This window comes from Phalangium opilio, unplaced genomic scaffold (assembly GCF_054372755.1).
Source record: "Phalangium opilio isolate 3A_F unplaced genomic scaffold, DU_Popi_V2 ptg000081l_1, whole genome shotgun sequence".
Lineage (NCBI taxonomy): Eukaryota > Metazoa > Arthropoda > Arachnida > Opiliones > Phalangiidae > Phalangium > Phalangium opilio.
Window position 1 is genome coordinate 304,529 of NW_028324188.1, and position 27,165 is coordinate 331,693.

Consider the following 27,165-nt stretch of genomic DNA (forward strand, 5'->3'; position numbering starts at 1 on the left):
AGGCCTATTTTCCCCCCGGAAGGGGGTTATGACGTTGCCATATATGGGAAAGAAATTATACTAAAATTCATACGTATTTATAGAAATAGTCTTAAACATACACAAAGACAAAATGACAATTAAAACAATTAATTTAATGAATTAATTCCAGTTTCGGAGTCGAGTTCACTGGTAGACAAGGATACTATGGTTCTTTTGGCTAACCTTGGGGGCGTGGCGCATTTGCAAAACCTCAAATCATCGAATCTAAACTCATTCTTTTGCGTTTGAACCGCATCCGTAAACCAAAACAAAGACCTATCGCAATGTAACGGATTTCCTAAATTAAAAATTTGTAAAAAATTATTTTACAGAATGGTAGTTAATTAATTAATTAATTAATTTAGGTTTCTATAATTAAGCCCAACTAACCCCTAATTTGAAGACCTTTTAAAACGTTCCATACTGGTCGAAACAAGTACTCAGAGACAGTGGTCAGTTGGTTGTCCGAGAGGTCAACGTATTGCAAGACAGGCATATTTTCGAAAAGGTTTTCGGAAACGAATACTATTTCATTCCCCCTTAAGATTAATGTAATTTAATTTAATCATAATTAATTTAATTCGTAGGACTAAAGACAAGTATACAGGGTGTTCCAAAATGGGTGCTCGTACAGTGGGAATTTTGAAAATTGAAAATGTTCCAGCCGATTTTGAGTGCCCCATAACGTGTTTACTGCTTGCTTACCCAAACATTAAGTCCTTCAACTTGGGCGCCGGATTTGGAAAGAAATCCCGATTTAGCGATTCAATTTTATTTTGGATCATTAAGACCATCATCAAATCCTTACAATTCGCTAAAGCTTTAGTCTCTAGAGTACGCAAGGTCGTGTCCGCTATGGTGAACAGTCTCAACTTGGACATACCACGGATAGATGACCACCCCTCGAATTTCGTGACGTTGGTGAATTCAAAATCAATATGACTCAAGTTTTTCAATTTTGCAAAAACGGAAAAATCCAAAACCCCAATCTTCTCGACTCTATAAACCAGGAAACTGGTCAGGTTTTCCTCCAGGCCGTCAAATGGACTGCCGATATTACTCGGATGACCCAAAGAGTGCAATTGACCGTAACTCATTTGGATACTTTGAATTGATATTCCTATTTCACCAAAAATCAATTGTTAAAATAGTTTATTAGCTTGGAATTCATCTCCCTGTTTCATCTTTTCAATTAAAAACTACTGGCTAATATCAAATGTATACATATATTACTTCTTTTCGAGAGAAAAGTGTACCACTCCACAAAGCTGGGTGGGTAATTGTAACATGACTCTTCCCCCAAAATCAGAATGAACATTCATTATAGCAAGGTTATATACTAAACCGAATCACATACGCCATGTAAATAGTGATCCTAGCTCATCAATTACACTATACTCTGAACTATTTGCCAAGGCGCATGCGCTTGTGGATTTTGTTTGGGAAGAATCATGTTACAAAACTAAAGTATTAAGAGGACTTCTACAGAGTGTCACACTTCTTCAGTATTATCCGCTTCTGATAATTATCTAATAAACAAATACCCTTGAAAATTCCATATGGTAAATATGGCAAGGTCAAATTCCGTAGTGACAAAACTGAGATATTTTGATTACGAAATTTCGTCATTTGACTTTGAAACGCGTACATATCCGTTATGTTGGAACAAAAGACGCGTAACCTCTTGTGGGTAGAAGCACTACATTTGCAATCCGGTATTTCGGTTGCATTTGGACACGCGAGGCCACTTTCAAAAGCAACTGTGATGAAACACAACGCCGTGATAAACAATGACATTTGAGTGATTTGACCACTAACGTAATCTTTTAAATAAAATCCTGTTAAAATTAACTCCAGCTACAGACGCAGCAACATTCAAATGAGATAAGCCTTACGTTTGCTATAAAGAGTATTATAAATAGTTAAGGCCTAAACAGGAATACATACAGCTACTAGGAATCATTGTGCTTCCATGTTAGTTTCTATGAATTCGGGTTTTGTGGGTATAACGAGCTTGAGAACTTACAACACGCCACGCCTATTAATAGTTTTGATGGTGTCTTTCTAACTGCGATTTCAAATGTTTCCGCTGGTAGCAAAGCGAGTTCCTAGACGAGCAATGCGCAAGGTGCAACAGGCAGCGAGATAGGTTATATTATTCGCTTGGGTAAAATTCCTCATACATAATTATTAGTCTAGCTAGCTCCTCCCATAAAAAAAAGCTGCCTAGATACGTAGGGGAAAATGGCACGTACACAATTATTCCTATTGGCTGTATGCATTCCTGGCCAAACGTAAAATTGAATTAGTATTTACAGCGCACGGTAGATGTAATTTTTAAAAGCTGAATAAATGAAATGAAAATTTCGTAACGAACTTAATGGTTATGTTACTAAGGTAGTTACAATAATTTATTTGAAAAAATGTAGGTGGGTGTAAGTAGTTTCCGGTGAGTATGGTTTAACGCCAAGTGTTGTGACAGCTCAGCCTACGGTAACGAAAGATATCTACGACTCTACGTTTGTTTATCAAAGTGGGAATTTATTGCTAAATTATTATTGCATTTATACGTACACTGTCGTGTTTAAAATTTTATAATTTAAATGATTCTTGCCATTTAAAATTATTATTTTATTTGGCGGGAAGAAAGGATAAAATTGGCGCGTGCGATTTGGCGGGAAGTAAATATAATATTCGCGCGTGCTATATAAATTTGGCGGGAAGATTGGCGCGTGAAAATTGGCGGGAAGGAAAATATAATATTCGCGCGTGCTAGGTCTATATAAATTTGGCGGGTAAAAAAGTATCTCACCTAAAACATCTCTGTAAAAATATGCCAAGTTGTTTGGCCGTAAAAAGAAGTGAGATCTAAAATACGGCCAAGTTATAATCTCCAGGTGAACCAACATTTTATTCGACTTAAAACTTCTCAAGAATGTTTTTCTGACTTGGCCATTTGCATATCAAGGATTCGTTTAATTCCAGATATGGATCGAAATTAAAATATTAAATCAAATTGGTTAAATATTCTTGATAAGCCTTTGTGGTTAAACTTGTAATTTCCGTTATTAACCTTCACGGGTGCAAAGAAGAAGGATGCAAGTTTGGAATGCTAATGGCCAAGTCAGAAAAACATTCTTGAGAAGTTTTAAGTCGAATAAAATGTTGGTTCACCTGGAGATAATAACTTGGCCGTACTTTAGATCTCACTTCTTTTTACGGCCAAACAACTTGGCATATTTTTACAGAGATGTTTTAGGTGAGATTTCACTCCTTTTTGTACGTGCATGTTCTTGTAGATTTATAGAAGTAGGATTATGAAGTGAAATAAACATTTGTACTTTTAGATTTTTATTTGTTCTTTCCAAGAGTTTTACTTGGCTTTGCCTTTTTCAACTTTTTTGCATTCAACTTTCTTTTTTTTTCTCAGGCTGTGATAATTGTTAACCGTATTTCTATTCGAAGAACACAATATTGTGGCAAGTAACACTTTTAATCAACAGAATAGATTTAAGAAAAACTAAATGAATCAAAACACGCTTAGAACCATTTCAGACGAAATGAAAAGGAAATGAGTAAAAAATTTAATTACTAAAACATTATGTAAAAAACATAAATTTTGCAATAATACGAAAGAATCATATTAGTAAAAAATATTAATATTAATATTAAAAGACGAAAAAATTAAATTATAATGTCCTATTACGAGGGGATATAAATTATAAAACCCCCATTTCAGGGGCTAAAAGGGGGAAACTCCCGCTTTTGGGACTTTTCCCTTTGCTTGTATGCTTAGTGGTACAAGTATGCCAAATTTCATCATTCTAGCACCACCGGAAATGCCCTAGAGGTTTTGATGATGTGTCAGTCAGTCAGTCAGTCAGTCTCATAATGTGTCATTTTCACATAGGATTATCACAGAAACCAAATGAGTTAGAAAGCTGGAAGTTGGAGGACTTCCTAGGATTAACACTGTGCCCTTGAGGTGCAAATATGAGTGGTGTACTATTCCCCAGTACCGAGTTAAGAGGGGGTCAAAATGAGGCTGAAATGTTTCGGGTAAAGGATTGCTGGTAGTGCACGACAACTTGGCGGGTGCACTGGCGCGTGCTATATAAATTTGGCGGGAAAAAAGGATAACATTGTAGGGCTGGGAGTATCGAAGATTTTTGGTATCGATACCGGTATCGAGTACTGAATATTGTACTCGATACCGGGTATCGGTATCGGAGAAAAAAATACTCGATACCCAAAGTATCGAGTACTTTTTTTAAAGCGCCACCTATGATAGATTTTGCGTATTTAAATTGTTTTAACAATAATAAAACACGTCGAAACGCGTCAAAGTTAAATTTCAGGTCATTTGTATCAATAGGACGAAGGAACTGGCCAAGAAACATACCCCCTCCTATAGAACTTAATATTAATTTTCGGTTACTCCGAATTTTCTTCAAAAGTCGCGCTTATATATGTAAATCCAATTCTTTGAACGGGATTCTATAGCACAAGCAGCTTGTGTCGTTTTGTGCGCGATCGAATGGGCTATGGTTGAAGAAGCTACGTATGACGTCAGTCTATTCGAGGGATGGAGTATAGAGACTAAACTATGTCGACGAGGGAAACATTCACGTGTTAAAATATAAAGCAAATGATTGGCCGCAAGTTTCAAAAAGAAACGTTCCTTCGATTCCAGGGGAGAAAGATAGGGGGATAAAGTACTCGATGCTTCGGATTTTTAGAAAGTACTCGATACCAGTATCGGATCCCAAAAACGGTACTCGATACCGGTATCGAAAAACTGAAGTACTCGATACCAAGTTGGCATCGAGTAGTATCGAACAGCCCTATAACATTGGCGCGTGTAATTTGGCGGGAAGGAAAATATAATATTCGCGCGTGCTATATAAATTTGGCGGGTAAAGAAGTATATTTTCCCGCGCGTGAAAAGCGTGTCATCTTTAAAAAGAATAATTCAAAGTCTCGCGCCAAGACTACGCCTACATTTTATCGATTTCCAATTGGTCCAAATGAATCCAAAGAGGCCGAAAAAAGCTACTGCAAGCAGGGGGTAAAATCCCACTGCCAAAATCGATAAGCGTGGCCTCCATAGCGTTATACGAAGTACCCACTGTGTACTGTCGGTACTCGTTATCGTAGGAAGGCAGCAAGCTGCTATAATAAAACCAAGTCAAAAGCTAATTCGAGAGGAGAGGTTTTTAAAAGCCGGGATAAAACACCACCTTTACCACCACTACTACTTAATTCTAATTCTACTTAGTTAAATACAACTGTGACGTAAGTCTACCATGTTTAATTATTCCTTGCAACCCTATTTTTTCGCTAAGATAAGCTGCATTGAAATGATAAGTAGAGTAGACCTGGTCTAAAATTATTATACTAAGCCTAAGCCGCCTCTGGCTCTATTTCTATGATCATTTGAACATAAAAATTATAGAAAAAAATAGACCAGTTTTAGATATACTTTTTTAACGCGAAAAGCGTGGGAAAAATCTATTTATAGTTAAACGTAATTAAAAATGGCCTATTTTTGGTCTATTTCGCTTTAAAATCATTTAAATATAATCTAAAATTGATTAGAATCTATTTATTATGGAAATTGGACCCTTTTGGCCCCAAAAATATTTTTATAATATGTAGTATTTGAGTAGCTTGGAAGTTTGAAAAACGCCCTTGTTAGGAAATTATTATAAAACAGAGGCAATGGTAGTATTTGCTTTGTTATTCTTTTTTTTTAATTGAATTATCCAAGCCACTCAAAGACTTAAAAATATTATTAAATTAAATACATTTAAATTTTTTTTATCTATTTTAGATTTAAAAACAATCATGGAACTGTACCTTGATGTTTTAAAGGAGCCCCGAGGTTTCATTAGGGTGGTTCAATTTGTAAGTTTAATTAATTAATTAATTTAATTAAAATATATATTTATTAAAGGGAATACTACCCTTTGTTAAAAAAAATTAAAAAGAAATAGAAACTAAATAAAAGCATCCCTAGTTTAATTCCACCCCCCCCCTCAAACCCGTTTTCTCCCCCCCCCCATTTCACACAGGTAATCTTCCCTTTAAATTAAAAAAATCCATAAATAAATTATTTTATTATTAATTAAATAAATTTAATAAAAATATTTCTTTTTAGGTTATGTCAATATTTGCATTTTCAACTACGGCCGGATTTAGCGGTACTACTTCTTTTAGCATGGATTGTCCAGATGCTTTGGGTTCCTCATCATCAAACACAGCTGATTTGCCAATAACAATTAATTTTGGATACCCCTTCAAGTATTTATTTTTTTTTACCCCATAATTATATTAATTACTTTAAATATAACAATTAAATTTAATTTCATTAATCATCATATTTTTTATAGAGTGATTACCTTCACAAAATCAACTGCCCCATGCACAAAGGAACTTAATGATCTAAAATACCACTACAATTTCTCAAGCAGTGCCGAGTTCTTTGTGACAACCGGAGTCTTAGCTTTCCTTTACACCATGGGGATCTCCGCTGTTTACATTCTGCTCAACAGGATGTACACTTCAAACCAATTGGTGCCAATTGTGGTCAGTTTTATTACTTTAAATTTTTTTTTGCAAATTTATCAATTTTTTTTTTATTTTTGAATAAAGGATTTAATTAATTTGTTTTTAATAGGATTTGGGGGTTACTGGAGTTTTCACATTATTCTGGTTGGCTGGTTCAAGCGCCTGGGCTCAAGGCGTCAGTGATGTTAAGTACTTCACAAAACCCAGTACCTTCATTGCGCGACTTAAAACCTGCCAAAGTGTAACAGGTGAAGGCGCTTCATGTGTGCCTGGCATGGAAGGGAACTATGCATCCTTAAATGTCTCTTTGGTAAGGAAAAAAATTGTATTTTTCCTACTATATTAGTAGTTTTTCCACTGTATGTTGTAGTATTTTTTCTACTATATTAGTAATTTTCCCACTGTATGTTGTAGTATTTTTCCTACTTTATTAGTAGTTTTCCCACTATGTTGTAGTACTGTTCCTACTATATTAGTAGTTTTCCCACTATGTTGTAGTACTGTTCCTACTATATTAGTAATTTTTCCCACTATGTTGTAGTAATTTTTCCTACTATATTAGTAATTTTTCCTACTATATTAGTAATTTTTCTACTATGTTGTAGTATTTTTCCTACTACAATAGTTTCCCACTAAGTTGTAGTACTTTTTCTACTACAATTGTAGTTTTCCTACTGCAAATTTCCACCCATACAAATAATTATAGTAGTTTTCCTACTTTAAGTTGAGTAAGGTTAAATTATTATAGGGTTCATACTATAAACAATCATCCAAGAAAATTATTGTAGTTTTACAGTAACTTAATACTATAAATAGGATGGAAAAATTATAATAGTAGTATTCCTACTACAAAACTCCTAACTTTTCCTACTACAATATAGATTCTGGGATTTGCAAATGCTCTACTTTGGGCTGCCTCAATGTGGTTTGTCTACAAAGTAAGTCAAATTTTAAAACTCCTTCAAATTAATTTAAATCAAAAATACTAATTAAATTAAATAAATTATGATTAATAGGAAACAACATTCCATGCTCAACGAGAGCAGGCCATGCAGCCCCCTCAACAGGTCCCCCCCATGCAACCACAAACACAATCACCACCAAGTGGGGTCCAATCTCCTGATGCTTACAAATATTAAAAAGTTTAGGAAAAAAAACCTGTTAATTAAATTACTATTTAAGTTTGTTTAAAAAAAAAATAAGTGAAAAAAAAACCCCATAAAAAGAACCAAAAAACCTGCTATAGATGGAAACCTACCAAAGAAAAACCCCTATCAAATATTTTTATGATGATCAAACCTCAAAATGGTATCAAATTTTGGTCCTCCAGGTAAATATTAATTAATTAATTATGAATTAATTTTAATAGCATATCATCAATCAGTACTCAGTCTACCTAATTAAATTAATTGTTAATGGTTAATATTAAGTACTTATTTAATCTTAATTAAACCCACATTTAGGTGCTGCTCATTTAACTAATTAAATATGTACAAAAAAAAGTTAATTTAGGAGTTAATTGCATGTGCCATATAGTAATTAATTCATTTAACAAAAAAAAACATATTAATTACTTTGCATATTAAGGCTTAATACAATTATTTTTTTTTTAATATTTTGCTCAAAATTCTTGGGTTGTGCTTAAAAATATAATTTTCCTATGTGCAGTAGGAAACATACTACAATGTAGTAGGAAACATACTACAATGTAGTAGGTCACATACTACAATGTAGTAGGTCACATACTACAATGTAGTAGGTCACATACTACAATGTAGTAGGTCACATACTACAATGTAGTAGGTCACATACTACAATGTAGTAGGTCACATACTACAATGTAGTAGGTCACATACTACAATGTAGTAGGTCACATACTACAATGTAGTAGGTCACATACTACAATGTAGTAGGAAAAATACTAAGGTGTAGTAGAAAAACCCCTGCTAACTTAATTTTGATCTCTGCTATATAAAAGGGCCCAATTTAAACTTATTTTTAAAATTAGGCTTAAGCAAATTAGTACAAACAAAATAACCCTAGATAAAATATTTAAAGTTTCAAAAACTTAAATGGAGCTCTTAAATTATGCAAATTTTTAATAATAATAATAATAATTAAAAAATAAATAAAATAAAATAGTTTAGCTGATTTTTCTAAAATTAATAAATAGCTTTTTGTTGGCCAGTAAAAGCCCAGTACAAAATGGTGCAAAAATTAATAAAAACTTAGTTTAATTAAAATCAGTATTTAAGGGACATTCCATTAGTCTTAATTTTGATTTAATTAAACTAGTTATAATTTTAATCCCTCCACTTTTAGATGAATAGAACCCACTACCTCCTGTTATATAGTAAATAAACCCCCCGTAAAACCCCTATATTGGTATTAAAGTCTCCAAATCCTTAAGAAAAACCTCTGTTTTGGTATTATAACTTCTATAAAAAACTCTTATATTGGTATTAAACCTACTAAAAATATCCCTGTATTAGTATTAATACTTCTATAATAACCCCCTATATTAGTATCAAAACTACTGAAATAAACCCCTGTGTTAGTATAAAACCTACTATAAAAAACCCTGTATTAGTATAAAACCTACTATAAAAAACCCTGTATTAGTATTAAAACTACTAAACTGGTATTAAAAATCCCGAAAAAATCTACAGAAAAAATCCCCGTTTTTATACGTTAATAATAATTAAAAAAATTACTTAATTTATACTAATTGCATTTAGAACCCCTGTGAATGTAAATTTATCTTTAGTGATAGATAATTATAATTATAATTAAAAAAATGGTAATTAAAAATGAAATAAAATTGTTGTGCAGTGATAATTAAAAATAGATAGGTGCGTTAATTATTTTTTCAAAATATAAAAAAACCACTTAATTAAATCGGTTAATTTTTAATAATTAAAATAAAAAATTAACCGATTTATAAAAAATTTACTAAAGAATAAATATTGTTAGTTAAAAAAGCCCATAAAACCTTAGAAATAATTTTTGTTAATAAAAGTGATTAAAAATGATTAAAAAAATAAAATACTGTTTGTATTTTACAGAAAAATTAAAACTTTTGTTTTAAATTTAGATTAGAAATAAATTTATAATTTTTAAAGCAGCAAAAAATTAAAATTAAAATAAAAAGAAAAATAAATAAAATAAATGTCTTAAATGTTGTAAAAAAAAACAATTCATGCTAAATTAGATTAAAAATTGTAGAATTCATTCACATTTAACGAAAACGAATAAAAAAAAAAGCACAGTGTTAATTAATATTAAAATTAAATTTAAGAATTAATTAATTAATTACGATCGGAAAATTAAATAAAAAATAATTAAAAAAAAATAAATACTCATTAAAAATGTTTTCATCCGTTAAAATAAAAATTAAAAATTAACTGTAATTAATTAATTCTCATAAATTTAATTTATAAGAATTAATTAATTAATTACGAGCGGAAAATTAAATAAAATATAATTAAAAAAAATAAATACTCATTAAAAATGTTTTCATCCGTTAAAATAAAAATTAAAAATAAACTGTAATTAATTAATTAATTCTCATAAATTTAATTTATAATAAAAAGGCACAAAGTAGGTGATCCTTAAAAAGAGTGGTATTAAAAATAAATTCATTGAAATAAAAAAAATAAATAAATTGAAAAATAATTCATGTATTTTTAGCAATTTTTTTGTTTTCTTTTTCAGTTAATTAAAGTCAATTAAAAATTTTGGGTTTTTGGTTTTTGGTGAAAAAAAAATGAAGCATGGGAAAATTGGAATATATAAATTAATTAATTAATTAAATTAAAATGATTAGTAATTAAATAATAATTGTTAAGAATCTAGATGATTAAAAACAAAGGAGTAAATAAAATAAAAAACATGACTGCTTGCGTAAGCTTTTAACTGCCTGTAATTTCACGACAATCTAATCTAAAAAAATATTTTAAACCAAAAAACCCATCCCCCTTAAAAAGAAAAAAAAAACATTAACTAAAGTGTCTTTAAATTAAAAATTAAAACCAACTTTTACGTTTCCGGAATTAAAAAATAAAAAATAGGGCTTGCGAAAAAAAAAAAAAAAATTAATGTGTAGTCTTTGAGTGGCTTGGAAAAAACTGAAATTGAAAGTGAAAATTTTCAGCTTCAATTTTTACTAAACTGCTCAAAAACTACACTTAATTGTAACGTAACCACATCATTAATTAATTAATTAAATTATAATAATTGCGCACTTAAAAAGCCTAACTACATTAAGCCTAACTTTAATTTCGCTTTGAGATCCGAGAATTAGGCTTAGCGACGTTTATAGCAGACGAATTTTATTAAAAATAGACCGATACAGGCTGGTAATGTCGTCTGCTTATTTTAAACAACGCATTTGTGAACTGATGACGTCATACCAGCCATTAATCCCACAATGCTCTGTAAGTTCTGTAACAAGTTTAGAGTAAGCAGACGACGCTAAATACTGCCACCAGGTGCTCTACGGAATTTAGAATTTAGCGATTTAATTTTGAAATTCGCAAGCGCTATTTTCAGGTTGTGACTAATTATGATTTAATTAAAATTAAAGTAAAAAAAAATAGTGAACAATTACTAAAAAAAAACCCCTAAAATATTTTAAATTGTTGGCATAATTTTTAACAAGGGCTTCCACAATATTACGCCATGTTGACTAAAATAAAAAAAAATAAATAATAATAAAATTAAAAAAAATAATAATAAAATTAAAAAAAAAATAAATAAATAAACTACGCTATAGTAAACAAAAACATTCCCATAATATTTAATTGTTGCGTAATTAAATTTAATATTAGATGTGCACCGTGTTATTTGTCCCCCTTTTTAAAAAGTGCGTGTAGCACTTCAACTTTTGAAATTATTTGAGTATCCCTTTAAGGGGTTAAAGTTCAAAATATTTTCAAAGGAAAACTGCTAGAAAAAAACCCCAAAAAAATTCCCCCAAAAGATGTCGTGAAGTTAAAAAAAAATTAATAAACATTTTGTTTTTATTTTATTTTTAAAGTTTAAAAAAATAAAATTAAAAATGTTTCTTTATTTAACTTTAATTTTTTTTTGAAAAAGCTACGTAAGTTAAAAAAATAATAATAAAATAAAAAATTAACACTAAAAAATATTCATCATAAATTCATATAAAAATCATAAAAATAAATTAATGAATTATCTTTTAATGTGTAATTAATGCATCTTCCCCCCCCCCGTAATTCATGATAGCTCAAAAATTAATAAGTAATGATTAAAAACTATTTAAAACCTTTATTAATTTTAATCATCATTTTTAATTAATTTAATTACTCCCTTAAATTAATCAAAAATGATTAAAATATAAAAAAATATTCCCCTTAATAACCTAATCGTAATTAAGTTTAAATATTAATATTAATGAATAAACGCGTGTAAAAATATTTTAAATGTGAACACTTTGTAATTAAAATACCAACACTTAAATTAACACTAATTTAAATGAGAGAAAAGTAAATTAATAAAACACATAAATGTGCTAAAATATGTGGTGTTAAACATACCCCCCTGTTTAGAAAAAATATTGTATAAAGTATAGAATTGAAAACCCCTAACAAATCTGGCAATAAAATGATTTTGATCACTGTAAAGATAATGGTTTAATTACGACGTGTATAGTAGTATTCTACTACAATATAGTAGTTTTCAGAAGATGACGTAGAATTCTGTTAAACTAGTTTAACAATAAGAACAACCGCCTTTTTTGAACGGGTTTAGTTAACTACGTACCAGGGTAGTATTATTCTACTACAATGTGATGGTTTCCCCCTTTGATGTAGTGGATTCCCCCTATAATGTAGTGGATTTCCCCCTGTAACGTAGTGAATTTCCCCCTGTAACGTAGTGGATTTCCCCTATAATGTAGTGGATTTCCTCTATAATGTAGTGGATTTCCCCTATCAATACCCGTAATCTGATGACGTAGAATCATCACCCTACTTAATACACATTTCGTTAATTATGTATCAGTACAAACATGAACTTTAAACTATCTACTACTAAAATATCTAAATACCCTCCCAATATATTCAACTAAAAGGTCAACACGTGACACTAATTTTATATATTTTTAATATATTATCAATAACTGGATCAAAACTTCACACACAATCAGAAGTTTATAACTATCACCCTATTCAAGTGATAAGCTGTTAAGTCTCTATCTGACCACATAAAGTGGTAGTCGCACAAATGAATAATCTACATAGGTGTTTAAAATTTTGTGTGCCTTAACAAGTGTTGCCAGTCATTTGTGACGTGTACATATCAATTCAACAAACCGATATCTTCAACAGAAGATGCAATATTCAGTCCGATTCAGTAATTATCATTCAGTTTCTAATTACCAAAGAGATGCTCTAATAACAAATTACTGGTTGGCAACCCTGCTGGAGCGCATGTGCAGTTAAAGTTAAGAAACGGGGGGGATTATTTTAGCCCCTTTAGCACACGTTATCTATAGCTAAAAACAGTAGAACAATCTGCGACTATCTTTTAAACAATAAAAATTTCACAATCAGCAATTACCTAACAACTTAAACTAGAACAATATAAAGCAATAGATAAGTTTGTCTTCGCAAAAGTTTGAAATTCGGATAATTATTGCGTGTGCTTCTATAACACATGCCTCGTTATCGTAAAGTGTAGGATAGTACAATCCATTTCTAGAAACTATATTATTATTGAATTTATTTAATAAAAGTTAATTCGAAATGTTTCAAATTGGCAAAGAGCATGTTTTGGTAGTCGTTGGACTCTTTGAATCTTTCTTCTACTCGGGTTTGGTCTTAGGATGGGCCAGTTTAAATTTGTTGTTAAAGAAAGAAGGGGTATTTTCGCATCTTTGCGAAAAAACAAACGGAAATATTACAGCGGAAAATATTAACGCGACGACAACGTCTCCAGTATTTTACATAAATGATTTCTACAAATCACCACCGTATTATGAACGCGCTGAAACCTTGGGAAATCAGGTACGTTGTCATTATTCAACAGTATCCCTGATCTGACCTTTCCCTGATTACCCTTGGGTGACCCTTAAAATATTCCCAGCCCAGTTTGACCATCCCCTATAGGGAATATAACATTTTGGTAAATTGTTTTGATTTACAGACTGAAGCAGAAGCTGTTTATTTAAGCTGTCCAGATCAAGCTAAGATGCTTAATTTAGCTTACAATATCGCTGTTAGTGTTGGAGCTTTCGCTGGATTTTTATGGGGAATTTTGCTAGATAAATATGGCATAAGAGCCCTCAGATTGGTCATCAGGTAAATTCTACCAACGCGTTTAGTTATAGTTAGTTTTAATGTTAATTAACGTTTATCTTTAATTATAGTTTTTGTCTATCCGGGGGTACAGTGTTACTCATGTTCACGACAAAAGGTTACTAAGAATTTAACCTCTGGTTTGCTTAATTAAAATATTAATTAAAATGTTTCAGACTTACCCTACATGCTGTTCATCTCTATGACCATGTGTTCTTTTGTCGGTATCGCAGTTCGGTTGTCGTGTTTACAGGTAAAGTGACACAAAACTTCTGTAAAAACAACCAGAACCCAGACTTAAAATATATTCAGTTTAGATCTCCGAACTGTTTCCGCGTCAAAGGTCAACTCTAATAACCCTTTACAGCGGAGCCAACACCGCTTCAGCATCAGTTTTCACAATACTAAAGGTAAAACACGTCTTTAAGACATTTCCCGCCAAAATGAACCTGGCGCGTAATGGCTCAAGTTTTTTCCCGCCTTTAAAACTAAACCACGTGCTTCTTTCAGATATTTTACGACCAAGGCGCTACTTGGAAGGTAACAGTTGGCATATTTTTGGGGTTATCATTGGTGGCCTTACCAGCGACGTTTCTACTGTTTCCGGCGCGGAATTTTAACAAAATAACCGAAAACAAAAACAACAAAGCTAAAGTAACGCAAAGCGTGGAGCAATTAGAAGTTCAGGAGAAACCCCCACCGGAAGTGGGCAAGGAAGTTGAGGAAAGGAAACAACTTCCTTTGAGTTTTAGCATTTTCTCAATTTCTTCCTTGCTTTATAACTTTTGGATTGCCTGGCTGATGCTTTTCGGTTTTTACTACAATGGTTCCATGCATCTATGGGTCTCCAGGTCAAGCAATGACCCCGAAGACCGTAAGTAACCCCATCAAGGGACCCATTACCCATAATATCTCACCACAAAATCATTCATAAAAAACAGTGGACACTTACGTGGATATTTTGGGCATATCTCAATTGGGTGCCCTCGTCTTGGGTCCTTTATCGGGCTTCTTGATCGACTTGAACTTGAGCCGGGTTCCCAAACCGAATGTTGACGCCCCGAAACGACCAACGGCTAGTGGTGACCACGCAGATTACGATGAAACAATAAACCAAATCAGGGCCACGTTCTGGATGGCTTTCCTGACCACGTGTTTATTGGGGGCCGTACAGATTTGCAAGTTTTTCGACACAAAAACCGCCATCATAGCTTCAATCGTTGTGTACATTTTGTTTAGATCCGCGGTTATGGGAGTCTCCATTACGTACATGAGGCAAAGGTGAAAACAACTCCTGGACTGGCAAACCTGTTGATACAATTAAAAATGTATTATTAATTTTTTTGTTAGATTTCCAAGGGAGCACTATAACAAATTAGTTGGAATAACAGCCAGTTTTAGAAGCATTTGTTTCTTATTACAATTTCCAATGTTTGTTTGGGATACCGAGAAACCAGGAGGGGTAAATAAATAAATAAATAAACAAATAATTATTTTAATAAGACTAATTCAAGGGAATATAAACTGATACGTTTTATGCAGGTTTCAATATTCAATATGGGATGTTTGGCCGTAGCTTTTATACTCCCTTTACATATGAAAACTAGATTACTACCTTGGTTAATGAAACGTGAAGATAAAGGTAGTTAATTAATTAATATTTACATTACCATTAAACTAATTTAAGTATATACATTAGCTGCCAACAAAATACAAAATTGGGATAGCAAAGAAGTCCGTGAAGCTGCCATAATTTCAACAACACTATAATATTAATTCAATTAAATTAAACTAAATTAATTTAAAAATTTAACGTTGTTCTTATTTCGTATTAAGTCTGCATCACAATTAAGTAGAACTTTGGCTCGTGCCTTAATCAAACATAAGGCAGAAGTCTAATTAACACGTTATACACGTCTCGTGCGATTGAAACCAGAGATATCTTATTACAGAAAGCTAAGAAAGAGTCACGTGATCCTATAGTGTTCATTCCCACGTGCCATTTCCCGCCAACCCCTTTTCAAATAGCCAGAAGGGTGCTTGCTAGCTTTGAGCGTAGTGGGAAGCAATTAGTTAGATTGTACCCAATTACTTTTGTCTTTGCAAGACAATACTCGAGAGTCTCTGTCCAATTAGCTTAACACCTTCCTGTGTTCAATCCCGAGTTGCCATCGCCTACAGGACCATAAGTTAATAATAGCCCTCAGAATGTTAGACAGAGAACAATTTAGGCTTAGACCCGGAGGCCTTGGCCCCACCGCCCCCCATAACTGTTACAACGAAGTTGGTATGGACTTTTAGGTAATTTCGGAAAATCGCAGTTATAGAGTTCTTCCAAGATATCTGAGAAAAGATGGATCTTTTAATGAATCTCAAGAGCTTTGGAATTGAAGGAAAGATTGGGTTGCCATGGTAACGGGTTTAGAGTGGTCGGATACTTATCCAGATTATATTGAAATCACTTTCAGTCAGAGTCTATAATTCCTTATAAGAAAAATTGGAATTTATTTCCGAAATTATAGGATTTTATACGAGAAAAAGATCACGTGTTTTTATAGGAAAAATGATGATCATATATAATAATATTTTGGCTTAAACTATACGTGTAGAAAAATCTATACATAAAAATAAATAACAAATTGGATTTTACTTTGAAAATTCAGAGGAACTTAATTAAATTAAATGATATAATATATAAAAAATCCTGAGCGTGCCTTTGAAGTAATTTCGGACATGTCCAGTCAAATGTGATCTCGATCGTAAAAGAGAAAACTAAATTTTAGGAGAAATTTGATGCTAAACTATAAACGAAAACTTCCCCCAAACTAAGTCAAAAATATAGGCGATATTAATTATTATAGTCTGACCTTTCATGAAATTATAGGATAATATAGGACAGGTTCAAAAATATAGGATTTCATATAGGAATCATATAGGACCGCTGGGCTCCATGTTGTTAACCCCTTTAGCGTAGACTAGTAATAGGCAATTAAATTAAGTGTTTTTTTGGGAAAATGTTGTCTTGTGGTAAGTGTTCGACCCCTCGAAGAAGATAAAGTCATTGGTACAAAAGGTAAGAGAGGTCCTCGAGGCGTGTGATTCCCGTCTCTTAATCCGCTTTCGATTTATTCTCACCAGGGACTAAAAAGAGTCCATTAAAAGCGAGTATGAAACCCGATACCCTTAACAAAGACCCCTAACGATTTTTCAATTTACATAAATTCCCTCGGTCCCTTTGAGATTAGCGCCTTTGATGAAATTTGAAATAATTTTCAGATTCAAATTCCTAGAAGACCTTCAAAAATATTCCCCGAAATTTCTCTAATTTGATTTTCCAAAATAACTTTTTTTAAGGTGAACAAAAGTTAAAGTTAATATTATGTTATGTGAACCTTAATATCCATTAAAGTTGTCAATGTGTTAATTGGGGATATTTGTTAATCAAATATAATTGCGTTATAACACAAGTTAACTTATTGGACAATTATGTTTTAATTGCACATATTTATGTAAACAAATGCAACTTTGCTTGAAAAACACTCTTCAACTTGAGCTAAGTAAAATATGTCTTTGACTTTGGCATTAAAATTACCTCCATGACCTTTTTGACCTATTTAAAAATTCCCCAACAAAATAGAGAAAAACATAAAATTCTCAAAGTTTATCACCTCTAAACAAACCCCTATATAGTAATCCCCATCTTGTCTAACACATTCGAGCCAATACCTAACAAAGGTAAGACGGGTACTAAACCCCCAATGTCGACACGTCTATTTCTATTCATTTCCCCCGGTACATATCTGTATTAGTTCAAGAAGAAAGTCAAGTGACATTGGTTTCCAGACACACTTTCCAAGACGTAAACGGATTTGGGTCGCCGTAGAACGTGTACCTGCTTCACCAAGGAAACTCGATTGGTAGACACTTTCTAAAGTTCATAACGGAACTCGAAGACGGTGTCTCCCATACCATCTCCTCTCGATGATAGTAAAAGATATCTTCTTTCAAGTAACAGCTCCGTGGATCATGAATTTATATTGAAAGAATTCTGTATACTTTTATATAGGTATGTCCATTTAGAAGGCTTATAACTCTGGTTCTATAAGAGATATGGTAAAGTCCTATGAGTATGTTATAGGCCCATTTCGTAGCTTTCCAATGATACTAAATACTTGGGGGTTACAACAATCAGGGCCCGAGTAATTAAGCAAAATGTCCATAAACGTAATCTCCAAAGGATTAACCTGGACTTATTTACAAGACACCATTTAACTCTGGTTCTATAAGAGATATGGTGAAGTCCTTTCAGTATGTTATAGGCCCATTTCTTAGCTTTCCAATGATACTAAATACTTGGGGATTACAACAATCAGAGCCCGAGTAATTAAGCAAAATATCCATAAACGTAATCTCCATAGGATTAACCCGGACTTATTTACAAGACACCTTGTAACTCTGGTTCTATAAGAGATACAGGGAAGCCCTTTGAGTATGTTATAGCCCAATTTCCCACCTTTCCAATGATGCTTAAAAATTGGGGTTAAACCAATCAGGGCTCGAGTAATAAGCATTTTTGTAACGGTTAAATTACTATTACTGCTAGCGGGAAAAGCCAACATTTAGGGTGAAACAACCCCATGTTAAATCCCATAGCCCCTGTAGAAATGTTTAACCCGCAATACACCAACGTTCAAGGGGCAAGCCAACTTATAGGCGCAAACCGGAAAATAATATTGAAAATTAAAGCTTATTTGTAGTAAACGAAAAAATAATAAAATTAATCAATAAATAGTAATGATAATAAATTATTTTCAAGAACATTTATGGGACTAATTCATTCAGCGGTGAAAGCCGTTTAATTCCCGCCTTAAACTACACTAAAACATCTCTCAATGGATGAGGCGCCGTTTTAAGGTTTACTACCAGAGATAAAAGTCTATCCTAGCAACAACAAAAACCATTACATCAGTTGGAGAAATAATCCAAAATCCGGAAGGAAATGTCTCATCCATTGGCCGTTAGATGGTCGTCGGGAGGATTTTCCCGCGCTTTTCCATCAATTTTCCCGCCTTTTCCTTATAGGTTTTGGCGCGCGCGCTGGCTGCCAAAGCTCACGAGATGTACACTTTCTATTCCAACCTCGTAAAAGCGCGCGCTATTTTTCCCGGGTTTTCTCTCTCTATCTCTCTTCGCAAAACCAGGGACTTTTGGTTGGCGGGAATCTACCTAAACTACGCTACTTGTTGCATTTGCGTCTAGAATTCCGTGTGAAAAAGTCGGGTTTACAAAATACTCAGTCTAATAAATATAAAACTTTAACATCTCTTCAAGTTTTTTTTTTCACTTCTATGTTTATCTTTTGGAGAATGTCACTATTAACGTGATAGCTTCTTCGACATCGACTTGTTTGAATAACTAATTGGTAAGTAGTTTTAATTGTTTTAACTAAATGTAATTGGTTATAGAAGAGGTTATTGGGAAATAGATAAAAAAAATTATTTCACAAACGCAGTTTGAAATTTATCAAACGAAAAATTGAGTTCAAAAATTTGCCACAAGCAAACGTGATTTTTCACCAAATCTTTGAATTTACCAAAGACAAGAAAGGGCATTTACTTGAGTTTCAAAAACGAGGATGCAAGTATCGTTGCATTTCTAGCAATATTGCAATATCAGTTGCTAATTAATAGCATTTTATCCTAATTTGACTTCACTAATTATATTATAACATCTTCATAAACTTAAAAAGCACCGTTGTTAAGAAACTAATTAAAGTCGTAATTAGGTTTAAAAATAATCATAAAAAAACCACCACACCCTATAGGGATAATTAACAGCCAATAAGTGCCTTTCAAATCAATTAATTACTTGAAATAATGACGTCATTAAATTGGAAACCGACCAATAAGTAATTAAACGGCATCAATTATAATTACAAGGCGTTGAAAGATTGGTTGGGGTTCCCCTTCAAACCCAAAGGTACTTGACCAAAACTATATTCTCTTCACTGTGATTTAACATTACGTGGTCATACGCTTTAGTTTTTCGCTATAGTGACAGGATAAATTGACAAGGAAATTATACAGAGATTGTAGTGAAAGCTAATCATTTAACGGGGGGTACGAAGGATTAAACCGCGGCGGCTCCCAAGGGATTTCGGATTAAACCGCGACAATCGTAGCGTTTCTTCCTAATCCCCCCTTTTAATCCCTTACAAGAGGAACGGATTAAAGAAAACACGTGATCATAAATTAGGATTTGTTTTGGAATATTTTACAAAAGAGTAGTATAACATAAAGACTACCAAAATAAAGTCGTATTTAATTAGGTAATACCATAAGTTTATAAGTGATATGTTCCTTCCATAAGTATGACACCAACCACCTACCTAGAGACTTACAGCTCGAGATAACTAGTTCGAGGGAGAACGACGGAAGCGAGTCAATTGAAGTACTTACTACACTCGGTGGGTTAATTAATATTGCAGGACTTAATTCCATCTAGCTCCTATTTAGTCTGCATTACTAATTAGGCCTTTGACAGCAGTGCCTCACCAGGCGTATGTAGCTTTACCCTGAATCTATGACCTACCTCACTCACAAGCTCCAGTTTCTAAGTTACCAGACTTTACAAACTTATGGATGGAACATGAACTTATGATTGTACTCAAATAGTATAGAAACTCATCTCTTCATTTTGGTTAATTATTCTACAAAATATTCGTGTTTGTTATAATGATGTTATAGGCCTAGTAGATTAATAGTAATTATTATTTTTCGTAAATATTAGGGGTAATAAAGGGCGCGAAATTTTGGCGCGAGACAGATAGGGTTTGGGTTACCTTGACAACGTAGATTTAGGATTATCATGCTACAATGCGCGAGCTATGAATTGGCTGGGTTTTGAAAATGAGAATGCGACATCACTAGCTTCTGTCTTATAGATAGATAAGATGGAGAATGTCCAAACTAATCAGATTCAATCTTCGAAAGGTCAAAAGGTCACTTGTAATTAATGCCTTATGGAAACTAAAGTGTGGCGTATAAACCCTCTTCGAATGAAAACTAAAAGCAAGTCATACAAATAAATACAGTACCACCGAGTGTAGTCATTCAATTGACTCGCTTCCGTCGTTCTCCTTCTCGAACTAGTTATCTCGAGCTGTAAGTCTCTAGGAGATAGCATTACGAACCGTATAGGTAGTGCAAATCATACTTATCATGTAACATATCACTTATAAACTTATGGTACAAATGCTAGTCGATTTTTTTTTTTAAATTGTAATTTTGAAATTTAGTCGTCGCTTTCCAAGTCCCATAAAGACTATATATAGAAGTCATCAACTTAAATAGTAGTATACTCCGTGAGTGGCTTATCTATCAGTTATTAAAGTAAAAAGAAAAAATAATTCTATTTTATAAGTCGCTCAAAAACCAATAAATAAAAATGTTTTAAAAATATAATAAAAAATCTTCCATATTTTAAGAGTCAACAATGACGACCCGACCCATTGAATTTCCCAGGAGAATTTTTCGCCTAATTTACGTTCCTCCATTATGGAACCTGAGCTCTCTAGAACCCCATTGCCCCCCCCCCCCAAGAAAAAACTAGCACTAGCTCCTTCAAAGAATAGCAATCTAGACAGCTAATGATGTGTAAAGAGTCAACTTCCAATCTTCCATGGTACTCTACCCCTATAACTTTAGTTCAAGATTGCCAAGGCTTAAAAAAATAAACCCTTTCCTTCTAACATATTTCGCCTAAAGTATCTTTTATTCTTATATATATAAACCAATCCAGGCTCTTATTTGTTTCCCGCCATTTTTATTTAATTCGCCTCGAGGCAATTTGGCGTCAAAACTGCGCTGCCCGTGGCGCCACAATTTCCCGCCAAAAATAAAAAATATTCAATTATTTTATAACAAGCTCGAAGTTTAAGTCATACGGGGCCTAAAATTGACAACGGCATGTGATATTATTGAAAGAAAGCCAAGGCTTAAGGAGAGAATCTTTAGCCCAGTTCTTCTTACAGATATTTAAATAAAAATGATGACTTCCTGGGATATACTGTATTTTGGAACATCTGTCGACAAAAGCAGAGTGCATAATATTTGCATATATTCGTTAAGAAGTTTTCTACTTGAATAAATATATACTGTACCAACCATATAGCTTTCTTAACAAACCGAGTTAGGGTAAAGTTTACCAAAGAAATTCTTTTATAGATATTCCACAGTATCTTGCATCGTATAAAGGCCAATTCACACTGCTGTACCAGTTTTATTTATACAATCAGGGATAGATTTAATTTTAGAAGTAGGAATGGAGAACAGATAGTAATCTGGGCGCGCGTCAAAGTCCCGGACCCCGTTCCACGGGACCGGGGGGGGGTATGAAAGAAGAGGCGGAAGGGTCATAGCGACAGAGGTAAAAAGGAATTGCGCATTTTTCGCTTTCCCCATCAGCAACGTCATAAAAAACGTAGTTTAAGTGAGCAGCCAATAAGATAATTTAAACTTTTCGTTACGACGTGTTGGAGGGAGGGGCTCTTACTGGGTGGTCTATGAGTCGGACTGAAGTAAATACTAACCCCGTTCTCTATTCCTGCTTCTAAAATTAAATCCATCCCTGCTTATACCTTTATATTTGTGTTGGTAAGAAATGTGCGAGATAGTAAACAAATTTATCGTGTGAATGGGCCTTTACTTCGTTAATCTTACTAAAGACACTTGTATCAAAATTGCAACAACTTTTACTTGATCTAAAATCTAATCTTTCTTGAACCTTATAAGGTATTAGATATTAGGCAAGCATCTCTATTTGAGAAATATTAGCGCGGTTAGACCTAACCAAGAGACCAGAATGTCATAATTAATTAGCAATATTAATAAATAAAATCAATTAATAATCAATTGGAGTCTTATTAAAAATAGAACTTAACACTCGGCGTTCGCGTGATATCTCATTTGAATTTCTCTTCTCTACACGTACACGATGTACGGGTTGCCATGGTTACTGCGTCTAATATTTGGCGCGTGAATTTTCCCGCGCTTTTTATTCATCTTCCCGATATTGACCTTTTCCCGCGTTTTTTTTTATCTTTCAAAGGTCTTTTCAATATAAACCCCCCTAACGAAGGGGAGATAGTTGCTAAGCCTAAATTTTAGAAATTTTAGGCTACTGCAGTCATAGACATCAGAAAAATAATAAAATAAATAATCTGAGATAAATTTAAAGGTGTACCCACAAAACCTGAATATAGAAACTAACATGGGATGGCTACACAATAATTCCAATTAGCTGTATGCATTCCTGCTAATATACATGCGGATTAACCAAACTGTTTAAAAAAACATCAATAAAATCGTTTGAAATTGGAGCTTTTTTTCGTTCATATCCAGTATTTCTTTTGAATATATCATCCATGCTTTCATAACCCATCTTTCGAGGGGTTGGATACTTAGACAACTGAATAATTTTATTTTCAGGTAGTTCTTTTTAAGGGACAATCTCGACTCCAGTACAAGTAACATTTATTAAAAACAAGGTTTACGCGTACGGTATGAAATTTTAAATCATTTAGTAAAATTTAATAATATTTTCAATGGAAAATTTTCCTAAAAATCTTTATGTCCGATCCCTCCATCATCTCTTTTATGTTAAAATTTGTAAGGATCCTTAGGTAAACAGAAACACCACGAAAATAACACGGAGCCAATTCTACTAGAGAATGTAATTCATTCCAAAATGAATAACGAAAGTGTTTTAGTGCATCTAGATTCTAGAGTGCATATTCTTTTCTCAACCGTTTTATTTATTAAAAGAGAGAGTATCCATCCCCTCTTTTGATATTAGCCTCGCGTGGCGTCAACTTTAGATTCTCGTGCGTGGGATGAAACTAAGATAGTGTTCAACTTAAAAGAGTTAATGAGTACGAAGGTAAATGCTTGGTTTATTTTTCTTATTCATTTTTCATCTTTCCCCGGTTATTACTTAATTGGTTTATATAAATGAACGATATGGGAATTTGGGATTTCGAAATATAGGCTTAGCTAGTACGAGAGTTATTCTAAATTTAATTCAAGTAGGTCTAAAAATTCTATTCATAGAAAATCTAGAGATGCAATTGGTTCGTTTTGGGGTCTCTAGAATCACCTACAATTTTTCGATTTGGACTGGTATTGAACCACACTTTAACGCAGCTATTTTTAAAGATAAACTAGGTGTATATTATCAAAAGCAAATAGAAATAAGGTATGTAGATTGTGAACGTGCAATATCTAAATTTTCTAATTTTCTATATTACCTAAAAATGCTACATAATAATCCCCCATAATCAGGAGAAAAACTACCAGATTATACTACCATGTTCCCCGAAACTCTAATCTCCACACAACGCATACATAGTAAATAATAAAAAAATAGTAAATTTTAAGACCAAAATCTAATTAAGACTTAATATTGTTGGAAAATTCCACAGGATTAAATCTTGGCGCGTGAGAGAGAGACGAGTATTAAGATTCTAAAATCTCTGCTGGGAAACGTCTCTCGAAAATAGCCCGTAAGGAGTCGCTTCGAGCGCCCTCGCGTATGGTTGCAACAATCCTTAATCTTCAAGACTAGAGTTTCTATACTCTCTAGGAAGTTGCTAAGATCTTGAAAATGCTCAAAACATCTTTGGAGACCCTACTCTAAAGTCTTGTAAGAATCCAACCTCCGAGCGATCAATTTTAAGTCCAATTTATAATTTTTCCTTTTTCATTTTTAAATTAGCTGCAATTCAAGAGTTTATAGAATAAATAAAAAGTAATAATAAAAAAAACACGCGGGAAAAAAACTTAATTGGCGGGAAATTTTGTCTCGAGAATTTTATATACCTAAAGCACGTGATTTTGCTTCAGTTGAATAAACAGTAAAAGAAAGCGCGGGAAATTTTAGCGCGAGATTATAGGCAGCACGTGCACTGGCTTGACTTTTATATAACCACGTGGTCTTAACTTATCAAGAACAAATGGAGATACTTTAATTAATTAACTCCGAAATTTGACAGGTAATTATTTACATTTAAATCTATGAATTAAAAATAAAATGTGGTTTAATTTTGCAAAACAAATATATTTTTAAACTATCACTAAAATTCTCGTTAAATGTCTATACTTGAGCCATAATTACGTGGGACAATTGACCACCAAGGTCATAAGGTCAGGGCGTAGACATTTAACACGTTCCTGGAATCATGGTCCATTTTTTTCCCACGTTATATTTGAAATAAGACCGATTTCAAAGGGACAGACAATATTCCCCCCATAGAGAAACGTGTGTATGTATTCTTGGGGTCGCTTTCCAAGTCACTAAAACACTATAATCAATGATTAAGGGCGGAACCGTGGCAATATTTTGGCGACAAAATAATAGCACGCCAGGCGACAAATTTCTCGCGAAAAATGCCCAATTACCTAATAGTTTTTCCGTGAGCGAAATTCGCAATCATAGTAATGGCTCTTTGGGTCGTCAACTTCTTCAATAGATCTTCCAGATTCAAACTTATGATAAAAGTTAGGTTACTTATGGTTCAATTACACCAAATATATGATATTGTATTTTCAAAGCGATATTTTGGTCGCGGTCAAAACCCATAAATATAAAAGAGTGACCAACTGACCAAGTTGTATGTCCAGACGTGAACTTTGAACTTCTAGAGCGGATAATAATTTAAAAATAATTTTTCCGTTAATCCCTTATTATATATATTTTAATTTTCAAGTGGACAAAGAAATCTCGAATGCATGCGCCCCTCTACCAGTTCAGTTCAGTTTTGTAATCCCCAATTATGAATATTTATAATATCTATGGCATGGATATGTTAAAACAAAATTAGTTCAACTTTTAAAAACAAGATGCGGTTCGGAATTTGAGCATTACTCTTTTGCTGCTCAAATAATAATTAAATCAAATGGATGGTTAGTTTTATAAGAGGGAAGAAAACAAATTAATTTCCAAGTGAACGGATTTAAACAGTATGGGCTTTGAAGAGGAAATTAATATTTAATATGGAGAGAAAATTTAGCTTAGGAAGGGAAGTTTGGCTGTCAAAACAACTCAATTCACGTTTCATTAATAATCAAGACAGCCTCCAAGAGGAGGTGGTGGAAGAATTATTTTAGAAAAATTCACAGGTACTTCGCTTCAATTCATTCATGAAATTTATTCCATACCCATATAACTTTGTCCCTTAAAATTTAAATTTATTCTAGAAACAGTACGTAATACGCTGTGACATTAACCATCGTTAAAACTGATTTAATTTTAAAGGTACAGGGGGTTTGAGACACAATTGTTCTCCAGATAAGGTTGCACTTGGTATTTGGTTTAAAAATAATATATTTAAAATTTAAATTCCTTATAGGAAAAGTAGGAATTTATTTATAGGAGTTTTTTTAGGAAAAAAATAGGAATAAAAATCAAATATTGCCATTGTATAAAACAATACAACGCGCCTTAGACTGATCTCGAAAAAGATGATTTTTCAAATACATTATTTGTTAGCCAATTTAAATAGTAGGCTAAGGGTATCTAGATTTATTTCGAAGTTGCCCCCAAAAAAAAGGAAACCGTGGCGAATACTTTAGTATTTTTAAATCCTTTTCAAATAACCCTTTTATTTTTTTTTCACTTAAAATTCACACGATGCCAATGAAACCGAGGCCCATATATCGAAAACGGCGCGGACAATCTCACCTAGCAGCCCCAAGGAAGTGAACTTTTAAATTTAAACTCTTTAAATTCCAATGCCAAATAAGATTGACCCCAAGCGGCTTACAGCTGTGACCAAGTACCTATTCCTTACTCTTATACCATACCATAAGTAAAGTAATTATTGACAAAGTTATAGCGTCTCCCATATGACACCAATCACCGAATTGGAGATTGTAATTGGCTGCTATTTTCTGCAGGGTATAGAGTGAAATTAAATGTGATCACAAAGATAACTGCATACAGTAAAATGAATAATATTGAAGTAAACTTAATGTTAGAATTATTTTACTTATGGGTATGAGCTATACGTCTTGGGAAGAACCGAAGATCTGAATAAGATTTGAAATTCAAATTTTACTCTTGCAATGCAAGAGAGAGAAGAGAAGAGAGATTCAAGATGGTACTGAAACTATTTTACCATCTTGATAGCTCAATATTTTTAGCTAAAAAGCAATATCTCTTACTTTTTAAATAGAGATTTTTACAGCGTTCTTGCTCT

At 32.9% G+C, this 27,165-nt stretch overlaps 4 protein-coding genes across 4 annotated transcripts; 3 read left to right on the forward strand and 1 right to left on the reverse strand.

Moving 5' to 3' along the window:
* Positions 1-117: 117 nt before the first annotated feature.
* On the reverse strand, positions 118-14,905 carry LOC149653794 (toll-like receptor 9). Its single transcript, XM_089846707.1, has 5 exons — positions 14,863-14,905; positions 14,093-14,182; positions 727-1,141; positions 412-560; positions 118-319 (listed from the first exon to the last, which is right to left on the reverse strand). Exons 3-5 carry the CDS (start codon positions 1,116-1,118, stop codon positions 129-131), a joined length of 732 nt encoding a protein of 243 aa, XP_089702833.1. The 5' UTR covers positions 1,119-1,141; positions 14,093-14,182; positions 14,863-14,905; the 3' UTR covers positions 118-128.
* On the forward strand, positions 5,130-12,241 carry LOC149653795 (synaptophysin-like protein 2). The gene is made up of 7 exons (XM_089846706.1): positions 5,130-5,316; positions 5,855-5,928; positions 6,182-6,324; positions 6,414-6,609; positions 6,701-6,901; positions 7,473-7,529; positions 7,608-12,241. Exons 2-7 carry the CDS (start codon positions 5,869-5,871, stop codon positions 7,728-7,730), a joined length of 780 nt encoding a protein of 259 aa, XP_089702832.1. The 5' UTR covers positions 5,130-5,316; positions 5,855-5,868; the 3' UTR covers positions 7,731-12,241.
* Positions 13,359-14,036, forward strand: LOC149653796 (large neutral amino acids transporter small subunit 4-like). The gene is made up of 3 exons (XM_089846650.1): positions 13,359-13,619; positions 13,759-13,913; positions 13,982-14,036. Exons 1-3 carry the CDS (start codon positions 13,359-13,361, stop codon positions 14,034-14,036), a joined length of 471 nt encoding a protein of 156 aa, XP_089702776.1.
* Positions 14,179-15,680, forward strand: LOC149653797 (large neutral amino acids transporter small subunit 4-like). Its single transcript, XM_089846651.1, has 6 exons — positions 14,179-14,320; positions 14,421-14,784; positions 14,852-15,191; positions 15,261-15,372; positions 15,453-15,552; positions 15,610-15,680. Exons 2-6 carry the CDS (start codon positions 14,712-14,714, stop codon positions 15,678-15,680), a joined length of 696 nt encoding a protein of 231 aa, XP_089702777.1. The 5' UTR covers positions 14,179-14,320; positions 14,421-14,711.
* The last annotated feature ends 11,485 nt before the right edge of the window (positions 15,681-27,165 follow it).